An 18218-nucleotide genomic window follows, 5' to 3' on the forward strand; every position below is an offset into this window, starting at 1 on the left:
AGAAAAATAAAAATTTCATAAGCAGAGGCATAATAATTCTTTATTTATATAGCGCACACAGATTACGCAGAAAGCATGTCAAATTGTCCCCAATGGGGCTCACAATCTAAACAACCTAACAGTATGTTTTTGGAGTGTGGGAGGAAACCGGAGGACCCGGATGAAAACCCACGTAAACACAGAGAGTACATACAAACTCTTTGCAGATGTTGACCTGGGTGGGATTTGAACCAAGGACACCAGTGCTGCAAGGCAGAAGTTCTACTCACTCAGCCACCGTGCCGCCCAAATAATATAATCCTCCTGCTATACTGGATCATTTATAGCACTGGTTAACAAAGATGCTTTATGGCTCCGTGGCCCCCACGTGACGGTATACTGTGTTTTATTGTGCAAAAGTAGAAACAGTTACCATATTTTTCGGACTATAAGGCGCACCGAATTATAAGGTGCACCATCAATAAATGCCTGCTAAAATGTCTCGGTTCATATATAAGGTGCACTGGATTATAAGGCGCACCTGATTATAAGGATAAATGACCAGCAGGTGGCAGACCTGTGCACAGTACAAGGCAGTTGTTGTCTGTAAGTACAGTTCATATATAAGGCGCACTGGACTATAAGACGCACCTTTGATTTCTGAGAAAATCAAAGTATTTTTTGTGCGAAAAAAAAATTACTACCGAAAAATACGGTACTAATGTGAACAGTTGTTAAGAGTAAATGCATTTTTTTTTCCACCGACAAAATTAATAGATATTATACAATAGATTATATGTCCTCAAATATAGAGAAACCAAGAATTTGCTAATTAAAGTTGGAAAAAGTTTAATCCTTTAGCATGTTTAATTGTAGTCCACTATCCACAGTATAGGGGTAACAATCTGACTGCTGGGACCTCCTCATCCCCATCTGAGGGGGGGGGGGGTGATCAGTGGGGATCACAGCAGTCACACCCCCATCGAGCAGTTTATTATTCTCTATCCTGTTAATAGGGGAGAACAATTACAGTATTTTTCGGACTATAAGGCGCACCGGATTATAAGGCGCACCTGATTATAAGGATGAATGACCAGCAGGTGGCAGACCTGTGCACAGTTCAAGGCAGCTGTTGTCTGTAAGTACGGTTCATATATAAGGCGCACTGGACTATAAGGCGCACCGGAGTATAAGCGCACCATCAATAAATGCCTGCTAAAATGTCTAAGTTCATATATAAGGCGCACTGGATTATAAGGTGCACCTGATTATAAGGATGAATGACCAGCAGGGGGCAGACCTGTGCACAGTTCTAGGCAGCTTTTGTCTGTAAGTACGGATCATATATAAGGCGCACTGGACTATAAGGCGCACCTTTGATTTCTGAGAAAAGCAAAGGATTTTTTGTGCGCCTTATAGTCTGGAAAATACAGTAAACTTGGTCCAATTAAAATGTGTTTTCCCCCCCATATCCACAGCCAAACCGCTAGGACCCCATCAGTGATGCAAATAAGAGTCCACAAGTATCCTTAAGTACCCCATGTGGAAGTACTGGTCACTATATTCCCTCCTTCCAGACTTATGTGCTGATGATATTTAGTCCCATAGAAATGAATTGACCTATGCCATGAGAGCGCACCACTTACATGGGATACATGGGAAACCACTGCCTTGTACATCAATCACTTATTCAGAGGACAGGGAACAAGTGTGTATAGCAGGACACTCCCTTTAAGGACAAATGAACTGCATCCTTAAGGAGTTGGATCCTTACTCTAATAGATTGCATCCAACATTGCTCAGATTTATTGGGGGACTAATATGGAGCTATGGAAGGTATAGAGCATTGGTAGCTACTGTCCTCTCCGCACCCTTGGGTGGGGGTCAAGTTCAAGTGAGAAAGGAGAAGAGGCAGGGGCCAAGGACTAATATTTATTCTTTGCATTCCCAGTCATTAGAGACTTTTAAAGGGTAGACTGTGATCTTTCGTTTTGCCCTCCCCACCAAGATAGCGATATATTACGTTGGGCGATTTAGTTGAATGTCAACCTCATTAAACTGTAAAAACACCCAAACAACATAAAAAAAAAAACTATCAGTGACCACCAAGAGGAAAATAATGTTCAAAGGCGCGATAACACAATGAGAACACATTAGGACCCCCAGTGCTAGAGTCCTCTGTGGTGAGATCTCATTAAGTCCTCCAACGATTGTTTCACTTGTTTATGAATCACAACCTTTCAAAACGAGACAGAAAATTGACTCGAAAATTTTAAAGATGTTCCTTTGCGATAGGAGACGGTCTCTTCATTGTTTCGCAGTTTGAGGGCTTTCATAGAGCCCTGGTAATCCAGCCCTCTCCCAACGGCTGATGACAGCTCAAATGGCTGAGTTGAATCAGTTGAGGGAAAAGGAAGTCTTGTCGGAAATGAGATTAATCTTGTAACGAGTGTTCAGGGCTGATAACCCATCTGGGCTCGGAGCGCCTATAACTAGGGGGCTATTAACCTTCACCTGACAAACTGCATTCAGCTGCAATAAACATGGTTAGAAGGGGTAAGATCCCATATTTCCATGTAGACTAAACATCAATGGGTTGAATTCCACGATGAGTATGTAATATGGCAAGTGGAGATTATGAATTCCATTCTGTACACGAACAATAGAGATGATGTGAAGATGGGAGAAGGGTGATTCCATTGAGAACTCTAAGGCAACATTCAATTCCAAAAATTTAAAGAGAGCCTCCACCAACTCCAACTTCGCATCCTTTAGTCTTTCAACTCTTTGGAATTTTTTTCTCTAGTCACCAGCATTCCTGAGTAATCAGTGTTGTTAGTTGATACTAATTGGGGTCAGGTGGGCGATGCCAAAATGGCTGCTCCATCCCAGGACTACCTTTTCAAAGTAGAAAAACTAATTACCATATAAGATGCTAAAAATAAATTCAACTGATTATTCAGAAATGGAGAAGACTAGAGAAAAACTAGTGGAGAAACATCTACCAAAGCTTTCAAAAAGTTGAAGTTAGCGAAGGTGGTCCTCTTTAAAAAGCTCAATTTCATAAACTCAAGGTGGTACAATTTTGGGTGCAATTACTGAATCTATAAAAGTTTTTATACTCTATTCTCAATTCAAACACAATGGGGGTCATTTACTAAGGGCCCGATTCGCGTTTTCCCGACGTGTTACCCGAATATTTCCGATTTGCGCTGATTTTCCCTGTATTGCCCTGGGATTTTGGCGCACGTGATCGGATTGTGGCGCATCAGCGCCGGCATGCACGCGACGGAAATCGGAGGCGTTGCCGAACGAAAACCCGACGGATTCGGAAAAACGGCCCCATTCAAAAAAAAAAATTGTCGCTCGGCACGCGCTTACCTTCACTCTGCCCGGCTCGTTGTACTCCAGTGAGTTCCGATGCTCTTCAGTGCAGCAGCGACACCTAGTGGACGTCGGAGGAACTGCCTTAGTGAATCCCGTCCGGACCCGAATCCACCGCAGAGAACGCGCCGCTGGATCGCGAATGGACCGGGTAAGTAAATCTGCCCCAATTAGTGGATCTTGGACTTGATGGTGCCCAATATAACGCTTCTTAGATGTCTTTGGAAGCCTACTGCTCTTATGTTGTGGTATTTATGGAAGTTTTATAGTTCACATGGAATGATTTACATTAAATAGTCATGAGGAATTTTCTTTAGGATACAGGAATATCTGTCAATACTTACACATCTAAATGTATAAAATGTATCATGGAACTCATGATGTCCATCATAACTTCATCAGAAACCTTTGCAGGTCCAGTGGTTGGCACAGGAGGTATCCCTTGACATGGAAAAGTTATCATTTCAAGAACATTTTCTCTTGGAAAAATCCAATTTTTCCAATATAGAACAAAACAAATGGACCATGGACCTTATGATTTCCATTATACATCTGTCAGAACTTTTTGAAAGTCTTTTGATCTAGTGTCCTTGACATGGAATGGAATAACTTTAATAGAATTTACAAAGCTCATAATATATTAAATAAGCCTAAAACACATATAACTGGGATTGTAAGGTGAGCCAGATATATGTATTGACTATTTAATGCCTAAGGACTATTATTTGCGAACAGTAACCAGCCCTATCCAGCCCATGGGAATTTTTATTGTCAAGACCTTTACATTAAGGGACCATAGTTACAAGATTATTTTATTGAGATGGTTTTAAATAGTGGAATTATAAATGGATCCCCTTAGGGTTTTTCCGTCGATTTCCGATTTGCACCAAATTGCACGTGATCGGATTTTGGTACATCGACAGAAATCGGTGGGGCCTGGCCGATGGACAACCCAACGGATTAAAAAAAAACCGCAGAATTTAAAAAAGAATTTGTGTCGCAAGATCAGCACTTACATCCACCAGGACTAAGAAGGGGAACTCAGGCGGACCTCGGCGCAGCAGCGACACCTGGTGGATATCGGGCGCATGGACCTTAGTGAATCCTGGCAGACCCGAATCAGCGCCGGAGAACGCTCCGCTGGATGGCGACTGGACCGGGTAAGTAAATGTGCCCCAAAATGTTCCACCTGTCTACACTATACTAATGGTTAATAATGACTATTGCTGGATTATTCTATTATATTTCGGAATTACCCAACTATGAGTAAAATGTTGGACCTTCTGAAGGTAGACCTCTATTCCAAATCAATCATTAGAGTCACATCCATGGGAATTCGACACCCAGAACCTCATTGTCCTAAACATTGGCAGAAACCCAAATTATTCTGTACCTATAGCAATGGAATTCTGATAACGTGTCTGATGACTTGTCAAACGCGTCTGTATCCCAATGATTAGCCCAGCTAAGCTATGCCCTATGGGCCTGCAGAGTAGATAAAATAAGATAACACCAGATTATTATACTATAAAAATACAATGTTTGATAGATCATTCCTTCTCCATTGTTCAATGTTTCCAGCTAGAGCTCAGAGTCAGGAGGCAGATGGTAAAGTGCACGTAGTTACACTCCAGCCCATTAATCTCAGGCCGAGTCTCAATCACTTTGCAGAACATAACAACCCTCTCGCTCTGCTCATTTCAGATAATGTAACACAAATATTTTGTACAGAAGCTCACAAATGGTTATTTTACTTATTCTTCTGCTCCACATAATTACAACAGAGAAGCTTCCAAGTCAAATATATTAGGCAATGCCGAGCCAAAAGCCGATTGGGACAGAGCCAGGGCTGAAAGACTTGTGGAACAAACCCCAACCACAGAGAGTTCCACAAGATTTTACAGATGTCACTATCACTTAAGCACAGCCGCTCTCCATGTACTCGCACCTCCACACCAGCTAATAATGGACTGGAAATGGGAATATCTGAGCTGCAGCAATGTGTCTGCACATCTACTATCCAACCCCTAAGGGACAGCTCTTCCATCATACAACTAGAGGCATAATTCATAGTTTTCATGACCCGACTTAAGTTTTTGGTTTTTCAACAATAAATCAAATTGACGATTCAATGATTTCATTCATATATTATTTTGTATCATACTGCCCCTATGTATAAGAATATAACTACTGTAATACTGCCCCTATGTATAAGAATATAACTACTATAATACTGCCCCCTATGTACAAGAATATAACTACTATAATACTGCCCCTATGTATAAGAATATAACTACTATAATACTGCCCCCTATGTACAAGAATATAACTACTATAATACTGCCCCTATGTATAAGAATATAACTACTATAATACTGCCCCCTATGTACAAGAATATAACTACTATAATACTGCCCCCTATGTACAAGGATATAACTACTATACTACTGCCCCCTATGTACAAGAATATAACTACTATAATACTGCCCCCTATGTACAAGAATATAACTACTATAATACTGCCCCCTATGTACAAGAATATAACTACTATAATACTGCCCCCTATGTACAAGAATATAACTACTATAATACTGCCCCATATGTACAAGAATATAACTACTATAATACTGCCCCCTATGTACAGGAATATAACTACTATAATACTGCCCCCTATGTACAAGAATATAACTACTATAATACTGCTCCCTATGTACAAGAATATAACTACTATAAAACTTCCCCCTATGTACAAGAATATAACTACTATAATAGTGCCCCCTATGTACAGGAATATAACTACTATAATACTGCCCCCTATGTACAAGAATATAACTACTATAATACTGCCCCTATGTACAAGAATATAACTACTATAATACTGCCCCTATGTACAAGAATATAACTACTATAATACTGCCCCCTATGTACAAGAATATAACTACTATAATACTGCCTCCTATGTGCAGGAATATAACTACTATAATACTACCCCCTATGTACAGGAATATAACTACTATAATACTGCCTCCTATGTACAAGAATATAACTACTATAATACTACCTCCTATGTACAGGAATATAACTACTATAATACTACCTCCTATGTACAGGAATATAACTACTATAATACTGCCCCCTATGTACAAGAATATAACTACTATAATACTTCCCCTATGTACAAGAATATAACTACTATAATACTGCCCCCTATGTACAACAATATAACTACTATAATACTGCCCCCTATGTACAAGAATATAACTACTATAATACTGCCCCCTATGTACAAGAATATAACTACTATAATACTGCCCCCTATGTACAGGAATATAACTACTATAATACTGCCCCCTATGTACAAGAATATAACTACTATAATACTGCCCCATATGTACAAGAATATAACTACTATAATACTGCCCCCTATGTACAGGAATATAACTACTATAATACTGCCCCCTATGTACAAGAATATAACTACTATGATACTGCTCCCTATGTACAAGAATATAACTACTATAATACTTCCCCCTATGTACAAGAATATAACTACTATAATAGTGCCCCCTATGTACAAGAATATAACTACTATAATACTGCCCCCTATGTACAAGAATATAACTACTATAATACTGCCCCTATGTACAAGAATATAACTACTATAATACTGCCCCTATGTACAAGAATATAACTACTATAATACTGCCCCCTATGTACAAGAATATAACTACTATAATACTGCCTCCTATGTGCAGGAATATAACTACTATAATACTACCCCCTATGTACAGGAATATAACTACTATAATACTGCCCCTATGTACAAGAATATAACTACTATAATACTACCTCCTATGTACAGGAATATAACTACTATAATACTTCCCCCTATGTACAGGAATATAACTACTATAATACTACCCCCTATGTACAAGAATATAACTACTATAATACTGCCCCCTATGTACAAGAATATAACTACTATAATACTGCCCCCTATGTACAAGAATATAACTACTATAATACTGCCCCCTATGTACAGGAATATAACTACTATAATACTGCCCCCTATGTACAGGAATATAACTACTATAATAGTGCCCCCTATGTACAAGAATATAACTACTCTAACACTGCCCCCTATGTACAAGAATATAACTACTATAATACTGCCCCCTATGTACAGGAATATAACTACTATAATACTGCCCCCTATGTACAAGAATATAACTACTATAATACTGCCCCCTATGTACAAGAATATAACTACTATAATACTTCCCCCTATGTACAGGAAAATAACTACTATAATACTGCCCCCTATGTACAAGAATATAACTACTATAATACTGCCCCCTATGTACAAGAATATAACTACTATAATACTGCCCCCTATGTACAGGAATATAACTACTATAATACTGCCCCATATGTACAAGAATATAACTACTATAATACTGCCCCCTATGTACAAGAATATAACTACTATAATACTGCCCCCTATGTACAAGAATATAACTACTATAATACTGCCCCCTATGTACAAGAATATAACTACTATAATACTGCCCCCTATGTACAAGAATATAACTACTATAATACTGCTCACTACTTTTGTGGTCACCATTAGGCGGTGAAGCTTTGATGTAATGTTCCAGGCATCTGTCAGTGACTCGTTAGCGCTGGGTCTTAGTGGGGAGATTCCAGAATAAAGCGCACAGTATACAGATGGCGTTCGGGCCCAGGCACAATCCAGGAAGGAGATGAGCAGTATTGGATGTGAGAGCAGGAAGACGACTGCGAGACCCATCAATTCTGCTAACAATGCAGGAAGCACTAGTATTCCGCTGCTGCAGGATGATAACCGCAGCGCACACGGCCTACAGGATGACCGCACCGCGGCCCGGGATCCCACACATGGGACAGACACCATTACAGGTGTTCTACCCATCAGATCCGCTCCTGTACAGGAGGGATACAAAAAAAGCTAAAATATTTGAGCAGCTACCAACAGGTGGCACCAGAGGAATAGGCTGTGGGGCATGTATAAATCCGGCTGAACCCTCAAACCACATTAGCCCCCCTAACTGCACAACATACAGACTGGCAAAATACAGCCCCCCCAGTGTGAACATCAAGATAATAACCCAGGGATATTATAGTAGAGCCCCCACTATATGACCATATACACACACATGTGGATACCAAGATGACATCTTGGTACAGAGACAGGAGCGCGTATCCTCTGTTACCAAGCCCCAAATTATTAATACAGACCAAAGGGCATATTATACATCCTTATCTCACAGTTCTAACGGGCCCTATTGACTGACATGACCCCCATGTCGAGACAATCAGAGACAAGGACTAGGCAGCAGGATACTGACAGGACCCCCATAACAGAGACAGTCAGAGACAAGGGCTAGGCAGCAGGATACTGACAGGACCCCCATAACAGAGACAGTCAGAGACAAGGGCTAGGCAGCAGGATACTGACAGGACCCCCATAACAGAGACAGTCAGAGACAAGGGCTAGGCAGCAGGATACTGACAGGACCCCCATGACAGAGACAATCAGAGACAAGGGCTAGACAGCAGGATACTGACAGGACCCCCATAACAGAGACAGTCAGAGACAAGGACTAGGCAGCAGGATACTGACAGGACCCCATAACACAGGCAGTCAGAGACAAGGGCTAGGCAGCAGGATACTGACAGGACCCCCATAACAGAGACAGTCAGAGACAAGGACTAGGCAGCAGGATACTGACAGGACCCCCATAACAGAGACAGTCAGAGACAAGGACTAGGCAGCAGGATACTGACAGGACCCCCATAACAGAGATAGTCAGAGACAAGGACTAGACAGCAGGATACTGACAGGATCCCATAACAGAGACAGTTAGAGACAAGGGCTAGGCAGCAGGATACTGACAGGACCCCCTAACAGAGACAGTCAGAGACAAGGGCTAGGCAGCAGGATACTGACAGGACCCCCATAACAGAGACAGTCAGAGACAAGGGCTAGGCAGCAGGATACTGACAGGACCCCCATAACAGAGACAGTCAGAGACAAGGACTAGGCAGCAGGATACTGACAGGAACCCATAGCAGAGACAGTCAGAGACAAGGACTAGGCAGCAGGATACTGACAGGACCCCATAACAGAGACAGTCAGAGACAAGGGATAGGCAGCAGGAGACTGACAGGACCCCATAACAGAGACAGTCAGAGACAAGGGCTAGGCAGCAGGATACTGACAGGACCCCATAACAGAGACAGTCAGAGACAAGGGCTAGACAGCAGGATACTGACAGGACCCCCATAACAGAGACAGTCAGAGACAAGGGCTAGACAGCAGGATACTGACAGAACCCCATAACAGAGGTGGTCAGAGACAAGGGCTAGGCAGCAGGATACTGACAGAACCCCATAACAGAGATGGTCAGAGACAAGGGTTAGGCAGCAGGGATCTGACAGAACCCCATAACAGAGATGGTCAGAGACAAGGGCTAGGCAGCAGGATACTGACAGAACCCCATAACAGAGATGGTCAGAGACAAGGGCTAGGCAGCAGGATACTGACAGAACCCCATAACAGAGATGGTCAGAGACAAGGGCTAGGCAGCCATAACCATAATATGATAACATATTCTTCCTTCTTTTTGTGTATCCAAGAAGTATTTATAAAAATATGTCACCAAGACCATCAGAAGCCCCTTTACCGGAGAAGAAATCTAGATAATATATTGAACAAACAAAAAATAATTTTAAGAAGTCCTCCGCCTCCCATGGCCTCCGCAGCCCTGGATGGAGCTCGCACACCGCCCCGCGTCCAGGCGGAGAGCGTCGGGTACACAGACTGTTTTATCTCATTCTGCCAGATGGTTGAGAACTTTCCAAAAATACTTATCATTTTTTAGTCAACTCAACAAGACCTTCACATTTCACCATAAATCAGGGGCTGAGCTCATGGCTCCATTGTTACATGTGGCACAAGAAGAGACGACTTCAGCTGATAACTTCCACGTTTTATCGGGAGGTTATTTCCCATGTTATATAATCATGGAGTAGACCATAGTGACCACCTAGAAGTATCATATAGCATCGGTGGGGTATAGAGTAATATATCTATATAATGTAATAAACTATTGTATATACTCGAGTATAAGCCGACCCAAGTATAAGCCGAGGCCCCTAATTTTACCACAAAACCGAATTTTTTTTTACTCGAGTATAAGCCGAGTTTGGGTTTTCAGCACATTTTTTTGTGCTGAAAAACTAGGCTTATACTCGAGTATATATGGTATATATAATATATGTTACATTGCATTATCATACCTTATATTCACTACTACATACATAGGAGTCGTTGGAATTTTCTCTCTAGCCCTCAGCATTCCTGAAAAATCCGCTCTATTAGTTTTCCCAACACTCTGATTAGGCGTTCTAGTGTCAGGTGGGTGGTCCTGGGCTACAGAGAACGGTCAAGAACCTCCCACATGACAAAAGTTAACCTCATAATGGAAAAAAAAATTATAAATAGAAAATAAAAATTGTGGAATTTTACTTAAAGGGAAACTGTCAGGAAAATATGACTCTTCTCGACTCATTTTCGCATGAGATAAGTCAAGTTTAGTGGTTGCAGGGGGAGTGTCGCTTCAGAAGCCTCTGTCTTCTGTTCTGTAGAACGTAGAAACATTCTACTGGTGTCATATTAAAGATACGGATCTCATCTTTCAAATTGCATCAGGCTTATGGCTTTGAGAGATACAGTCATTTAAAGACATAGTTTAAAATACAAGCTGTAGATAAAATTCCAGTCCCTACCTAAATTTTAACTGCCTGTATGTTCAGTTCTGGAGGTCACCGAACCATAAGATTGATGTGAAAGATTAGATTCTGATCTTTAACTTCTTATAAAAGCTTGTTTCTAGGTGCTATGGAACCAACGGTAGAGGCATCTGAAGTGACACTCCACCTTTATCCACTAAACTTGACTCATCTCACGTGTAAATGAGGTGAGAAGAGTCATATTTGCCTAATTTTGGGGAAGATTTTGTATAGGTAAATGGGTGAGATTTCACATAACTTTCTAGGGAATTCTAAAAAGGACAGTAAATCTCTGACCTGGGGACTAGGATTTTAATGGGGTAAAAATCTAGTGAGTGGTACTTTTTAACCAAAAAGATGACTCAACTTTTGAATTTTTTGGGAGTCAGTGGCAGCCATCTGCAGATTATATATTACAGAATGGAAAACCAAGGTGAAGCTGGAGGTCACGGGGTGTGCGGGGCCGTGGACAATGGTGTCATAGGACGGGTCACCTTTGTTAAAGGCAGAGGACAGAATTCTATGAGACAGGAAGTTGGAAACGCTTCCTGTATTAGTCCTCCTTGATTTGGCTCATTATCTGTTAGGGAAATTGACGGAGGAAGTATCTGTCTACAGACCTTTTATCATTGGATTTTATGCTGCAGTAGCAGTTTGGTGTGATCAAGCTGGAAAACATACCGCACTGTGTTAAAGGGGATGTCTGGATGACAAAACACAAGTTGACCTTCCCTATATGTGAATTCTGTATCTGGAGTCAATCATTCCGGAAAGTCTCCTACTGCATACACATCCATACATTATATCAAAACCCATTTATTTCAGTGATGTAATTCTTCAAATCTCCTGTGGAGGAGCTGTAGGGAAATGTATCACTTACTGTCAGACACTCCCACATATTACAGCTGATCGCTGAGGCATTTTGTGATCAGCTCATTGTCCGGGACCCCTTGGAATAAAAAGAGATTGTGAAAGATTTAGGAAAAAATAGGCCATGGGGTAATGGGATTACAATGTACAGATACATGAATGGACAGTACAGAGATCTTCCTAATGATATTGTTACCTGTAACCATGGAAATAGGGTCCTGGTACATGACAAGGGGACATGCCCTAAGTCTATCTATATCTATGGTTATGTATATCACCATCGTCATATACAGGGTTTTTTACTGTAAGAGCAGAGACACTATGGACCTCATTGCCACAGGATCATGTGATACTGATAAATGTCCAAGCTCAGGATGTTCAGACAGAGCAGAAGCTCCCAGGCTCTTACATAAGAAGACTTTCATCTTATTAAAGGGGAGGTCTGGGTTCAGCCTCTGTATGCGGCCTGTATTAGGCTGTAGCGGGTGTATGCTGGACCAAGACCAAGTGCGTTATCAATATTACACAACCTGGGGTCAAAAAACAATTAATGTACCCAGACAACCCCTTTAACCCCTTCCCGCCGCAGCCCTTTTTTCGTTTTTGCATTTTCATTTTTCACTCCCCACTTTCAAAAATCTATAACTTTCTTAGTCTTATTTTCTGCGTAACAAAATACACTTCAAAACGGTGTTATTTAATATTCCATGCCGTGTACTGGGAAATGCATTTGTGCCGTATTCTTGAGGGCTTGGATTTTACGGCTTTCACTGAGCGCCCCAAATGACAGGTCTACTTTATTCTTTGGGTCGGGACGATTACGGGGATACCAAATTTGTATAGGTTTTATAAAGTTTTCATACATTTACAAAAATTAAAACCTCCTGTACAAAACTTTTTTATACTTTGGTGTAAGGAGCTTTGGGAGGTGTTGTTTTTTGCGGCTTTTGATGACGTTTACAATGTAATCATTTTTAGGACTGTACGACCTTTTTATCACTTTTTATAGATTTTTTTCGACTTTGGGCGCGATTTTCCGTTCCGGGGTTGAACAATGTGAAAACCCGTTATTATATTTTTATAGATCGGGCATTTTCGGACGTGTCGATACCTAATGTGTTTATGATTTTTACTGTTTATTTATATCAGTTCTAGGGAAAGGGGGGTGATTTGAGTTTTTAGGTTTTTTTATTATAATTTTTTTTTTAAACAATTTTTTTAATTTTTATTTTTACTATTTTTCAGACTCCCTAGGGTACTTTAACCCTAGGTTGTCTGTACGATCCTATCATATACTGCCATACTACGGTATGGCAGTATATGGGGATTTTCCTCCTCATTCATTACAATTTGATGATAGCACATTGTAATGAATGGGTTAACCCGAAGCAGCCTCGGGTCTTCAGGAGACCCGAGGCTGCCATGGTGACAGATCGCCGCTCCCCGATGACGTCATGGGGAGTGACGATCCCCGGAAAGATGGCGTCCCCCATACGCCACCATCTTTTTGAAGCCACCAGCAGCTTCGCCGGCTGTGATCAGCGGGAAAACACCTGCAATCGGTGCCGGCACCGGTCACGGGTGTTACTGGTAAGCCTTTGATGCAATATGGAGCAAAGACTTGCCGGCTATGGAGAGGGCTCAGCCCGTGATCCCTCTCCATGCACCCGCATCCGGCATGTGACGTAGTATTACATCATATGTTGGTAAGGGGTTAAAGGAAATTTACCAACAAATCCATCCTGAAAAACCAGGCACATTACTCATAGCCACAGTGACTGTGGTAATCTTTTTATCTTTATAATCCATGGCCTCCTTCCTTCTAGAATCAACTTTTAAAATTATGTTAATGTGCCAGAAGTTCAATAATGGCGTTACCACAGCCTCTCTGGTGCTCTGGTTTCACAGGCTGTTATACTGTTGAGGAGCACTTTTCCCACCCCTTCCTGCTCCCTTATCACATCTGCCCTCCCTCTGCCTGCTGTAATCTCAAACAGTGGGAGGGGGAAGTGCTCCTGCACAGTGTAACAGCCTGTAAAGCTACATCACTGAGGGACTCTAGCAATGACCCTTAGAGCACTTCTAGCTAATTAGCATAAATTTAAGTTTATTCTTCATGGTAGATTTCATTATATAACAAATGGTAGTTGGAACTTTAATTTACTCCTCCAAGACTACATTTTTGTTGGGTTCCATTGAACACCCGATACGGAGGACATTGAAAATCAACTATATTATAGTTGCCTGATAATAGTGTCATCCTGATATTTGCTAATGAGATGAATTAAAATAAAAATAAATAAAATGTTCTGTGTTTAGGTCTATCAATTAGCCAGAGAGATCATCTATGGCTCTGGAGGACTCAACATGTCCATGCAATACACAGATAACCCACTGATATTAGTGTATGCGATGTAATGCCTATAGGTGGCGCTGCAGGGAGATGGAACACCCTGTGCAGGTTCCCTCTATATCTGATCGCTGGGGTTTGGGAGATTCTTGCATTCTGCTCATTCCAGCAGTGACTTCTTGCATTAGACTGCGGTTTGGGGGTCTGTGAGTCAGTTACAACGCTCACAATAATTGGCCTCAGTCACACGGGTGAAACACAACAAAGCTGCGGAGTGACCACAAACCTCAACATGTCACAGGGACACATGAGTTAGCACTTTACACGACGCCATCTGCCCAACAGAAAATAAGGCCGTTTGCCCTGCGCAATATCACACCCCCCACCGCCACCCGAGACCGAAGAACCCGTAAGAACCATACAAGAGGTGATTAAGGTAAAAAGAGGATGTGGTGGATCCTTCCTCATTGTATCACTTTTATAGTAGGGAGGATGTGATGTCTCCTACATCTTGGGCCCCTGTAGGGCCACATGTGATGACTATTAGTATCTTGCTAGGAAAACCTTATTGTTACTACATATCAGGGTCAAATCCAGGTTTCAGTAGGCCCCTTGGCAGCAGAGCCCCAGTAGGCCCCTTTGCAGTGAACTCACATGGCGGCATTCAAAATTCAGGAACTAAATATTCCCTAAAATATTCCCTAGTTTATCATACCAAAGAGCCCCCTGATGGTTATTTTATATAAGCCCCCCTGAACCCCATGGATTCCTTATGTACAGCCTTATGTGGGCCCCCCCAGCAGCTCTGGACCCCGGCACTTGCCCAGGTATGCCCAGTGCTGGCGCCGGCCCTGCTACATATATATCACTATAGCATCTCTGCTGGCAGTAAAGCAAAGAAATTATTTTAGGTGCACACGATATGATGCTCAAAACTTGGAAAAATCGGCCTTTGTTAATGGTGTCTGCTGAATAAAGTTTTTCCATATTTTGAATATCATAACGTGTGCAGCTGGAATAATTTCTGATCCCTTTCCATAGTGCACTCAATAAAATGGGGGTCTGTCGGCAGATCAGTGTTGGGTACTGTCCCCTGGAGAGATGTGTAATCAGACCTTTGTGCATGTTATCAGAATTAGCAGCAGGACTGTGATATATGGATTTATATTCCAGGGTTGTCGCTGGACTTGGAGCACTGGCGGAATGTCGTAACACTGCTGTGCTCTGTGTGCATTGAGCTGCTCCATAGTGACTGTCCAAAGCTCAGAGAGAATACAGTAGTAGCTCCAACTTTTACTCAGAACCAAGGGGTTAGGTTGTGGAGCAGCTTAAAGGGGTTCTCTGGACGTAACAAGTTAGCTTGCTGATCCGTGGAGGTATCTTGATATGACCCACACGGATGACGAGAATGGGGGTCTCTTCTACCCCTGTTGCACTCGAGATTACCGGAGATGCCAGTTGCACATGCGCCAACTGCTCCGTTCTTCATGCACCGTGCACATGCAGTACTGGTGGCTCCGGTCATCTTGGTGCAACAAGGGTACAATGGACCCCTGTTCTCCTGACCCATGGGGTTTCAAAAACAGCGCCATGCCAGTCCACAGGTTGTGTGTGGTACTGCAGCTCAGATACATTGAAGAGATTGAGTCTGAGCTGCAATACCACGTATAACCTGTGCACAAGCATGGTGCTGTCCTAGGAATAAAACAGCCACGTCTGCTTGACTTCAACTGCTCCATCATAGATATAGATAGAAGACATTAGCGATATTACATTTGTTTTTATTGTATCTGTGCCTATAAGGTTTTCTATGTATTTGAGTGAACATATTACATAACGGTTGATGATCGCAGCGGGTCAGTACATATATAAAGGAATATTACCAGGGACTATTTACATAAAAAAATAGTCCCTGCTGGACTCCAACTGGTGGAATGAGCTCGACCCTACAATAACATACCGGCCATAAATGTAAATACTATAAGATTTCTATATGGTAGCCCGCCGTGTGATTGAAGGGTCACATGACCCACAGCCTCTGGGTCTATGTTACATAATAACAAGGTTTTCACTGTATAATATTTTTCTCTTAAAGGGATATTCTCATTTTGGACATTTAATTTATTTCATCTGCCGTATATATATACATGTCTTTAATTGCATGTTATTAAAAAAATTACCGGTGAGAAGATAATTTCCATTAAATTTAGTTGTTCCTGGAGAAAGTAAGGGCAGCTGTCCATGGATACAACCACCGCTGCTGGAGTTACTGTACAAAGAAAGTAATTTTTTTGCATATGAAACTTTCGGGAGTTACTGCATGTTATGCTGGCGCCTCAATAGTGAATACTTAGCCAGGTCCATGGGCGGTCATATCCAAGGACAGCTATCACATTTCCAAGGGACAACATGACTACATTTATGGGACATTATCTTCACACAGGAATTTTTTTTAAATTAGATTTAATAAAAGAAATGTATGTATATGGGAGATTATTAAAATTTGATGTGTATGCCCAGGTAATAATATCGATTTAAGGGCTCATTCAGACGAACGTATAGGGGATTGACATTGATATCGGTCCCCATTGACACCTATTTTGCCCGATCGCTGTGCAATGAGCACACATTGGGGCTCATTAACTAAGGGTCCTGTGGACACACTTTGGTCGGATAGTCTGACGATTTCTGATCTGCGCCGCAATTAGCAGAGGATTTTGGCGCTCGTAATCGGATTTTGGCGCGTCGGCGCCGGTTTTCATGCGAAAAATCAGGGGGTGGGCCATCGGACAATCCGACTGATTTGGACTGAGCACAGGATTTAACAAGTCAAATTGTGTTGCAGGACAACGCACTTACATGCACCGGGAAGAAGAAGGTGAACTCCGGTGGACCTGAGTGGGGAAGCGACACGTGCAGGATCTCGGGCGCATGATCTTGTTGAATCACGGCAGATTTAATCCTCGTCAGACAACGCACCTCGGGGATCACGATAGGACCGGGTAAGTAAATGTGCCCCATTGTCTCACTGCATCGTGACCATGCACTTAGAAATATAGAAGATGTCCTATATATCGTCATGTTATGGCGCCGGCCGTTCGCTTCTCTCCCTGCATGTAGTTGAATGTACCCTTAGTATAATATATATTATAATTTGCTAAAATGGTTAATAGATCCAATACTATTGCCGATACTTTTTGGACGCTTCCATTGCAAACTTGCCCCCAGTCTAGGACCCGAAAATGGCTGCAATTCCCAGTGGAATGAGCCACCATTACATCATGTGACCAGGGACTGTATTCCAGATCCAGCACCCTCAGTCACTGTATAGTGTCCCAAGCTGCCCAAATAGCATAGAGTGATTTGGGGGACTTGCAACTTTCAGTTCTACCAATCACAGGGGTTCTCGTCTGTTGGAGAGTGTGGATGGACAATGTTTAAGTCCCACCCAATATAGTTGTACCGTACTGCAACAGTTACCGTATCCTGCAACGGTTACGGATTGTGTGTTTCCTGCCTGGTTATGTTCATACTATGGTATCTGATCCAGAAAATTCTGGTCAAATATGGGGTCAAAATCCGCCATCATTGCTTAATTTTTTTACACTGGAATGTATTTTCCTAGTGGAAAATTTGTAGCAAAAAACATTTTATTAGTGTGCAGATTTTTTTGGTGCAAGTTTACTTTTAGCCAAACCAGAAATGGAGCCTAAGGGAAGGAAAACTAAACAGGAAAAGCTAAATTCTCCTGTGATTCCTGTGTTTGGATAAAACAAACACACAAGATTTTATTGATTTTTTT

General features: G+C 41.8%; 1 protein-coding gene across 4 annotated transcripts in view; it reads right to left on the reverse strand.

Annotated features, from left to right (window-relative positions):
• Positions 1-18218, reverse strand: part of ERG (ETS transcription factor ERG) — a 177358-nt gene that overhangs the window by 39540 nt on the left and 119600 nt on the right. Inside the window, exon 2 of one of the 4 annotated variants that reach the window (XM_072138768.1) lies at positions 12077-12145. The exons of the other annotated variants lie outside the window; for them this stretch is intronic. Within the exon in view, the coding sequence (XP_071994869.1) occupies positions 12077-12094 (18 nt within the window). The 5' untranslated portion in view covers positions 12095-12145. The remainder of the gene's footprint in view (positions 1-12076; positions 12146-18218) is intronic. 4 annotated transcript variants of the gene reach the window in all.

Source organism: Engystomops pustulosus, chromosome 2, assembly GCF_040894005.1.
Source record: "Engystomops pustulosus chromosome 2, aEngPut4.maternal, whole genome shotgun sequence".
Taxonomy (NCBI): Eukaryota; Metazoa; Chordata; class Amphibia; order Anura; family Leptodactylidae; genus Engystomops; species Engystomops pustulosus.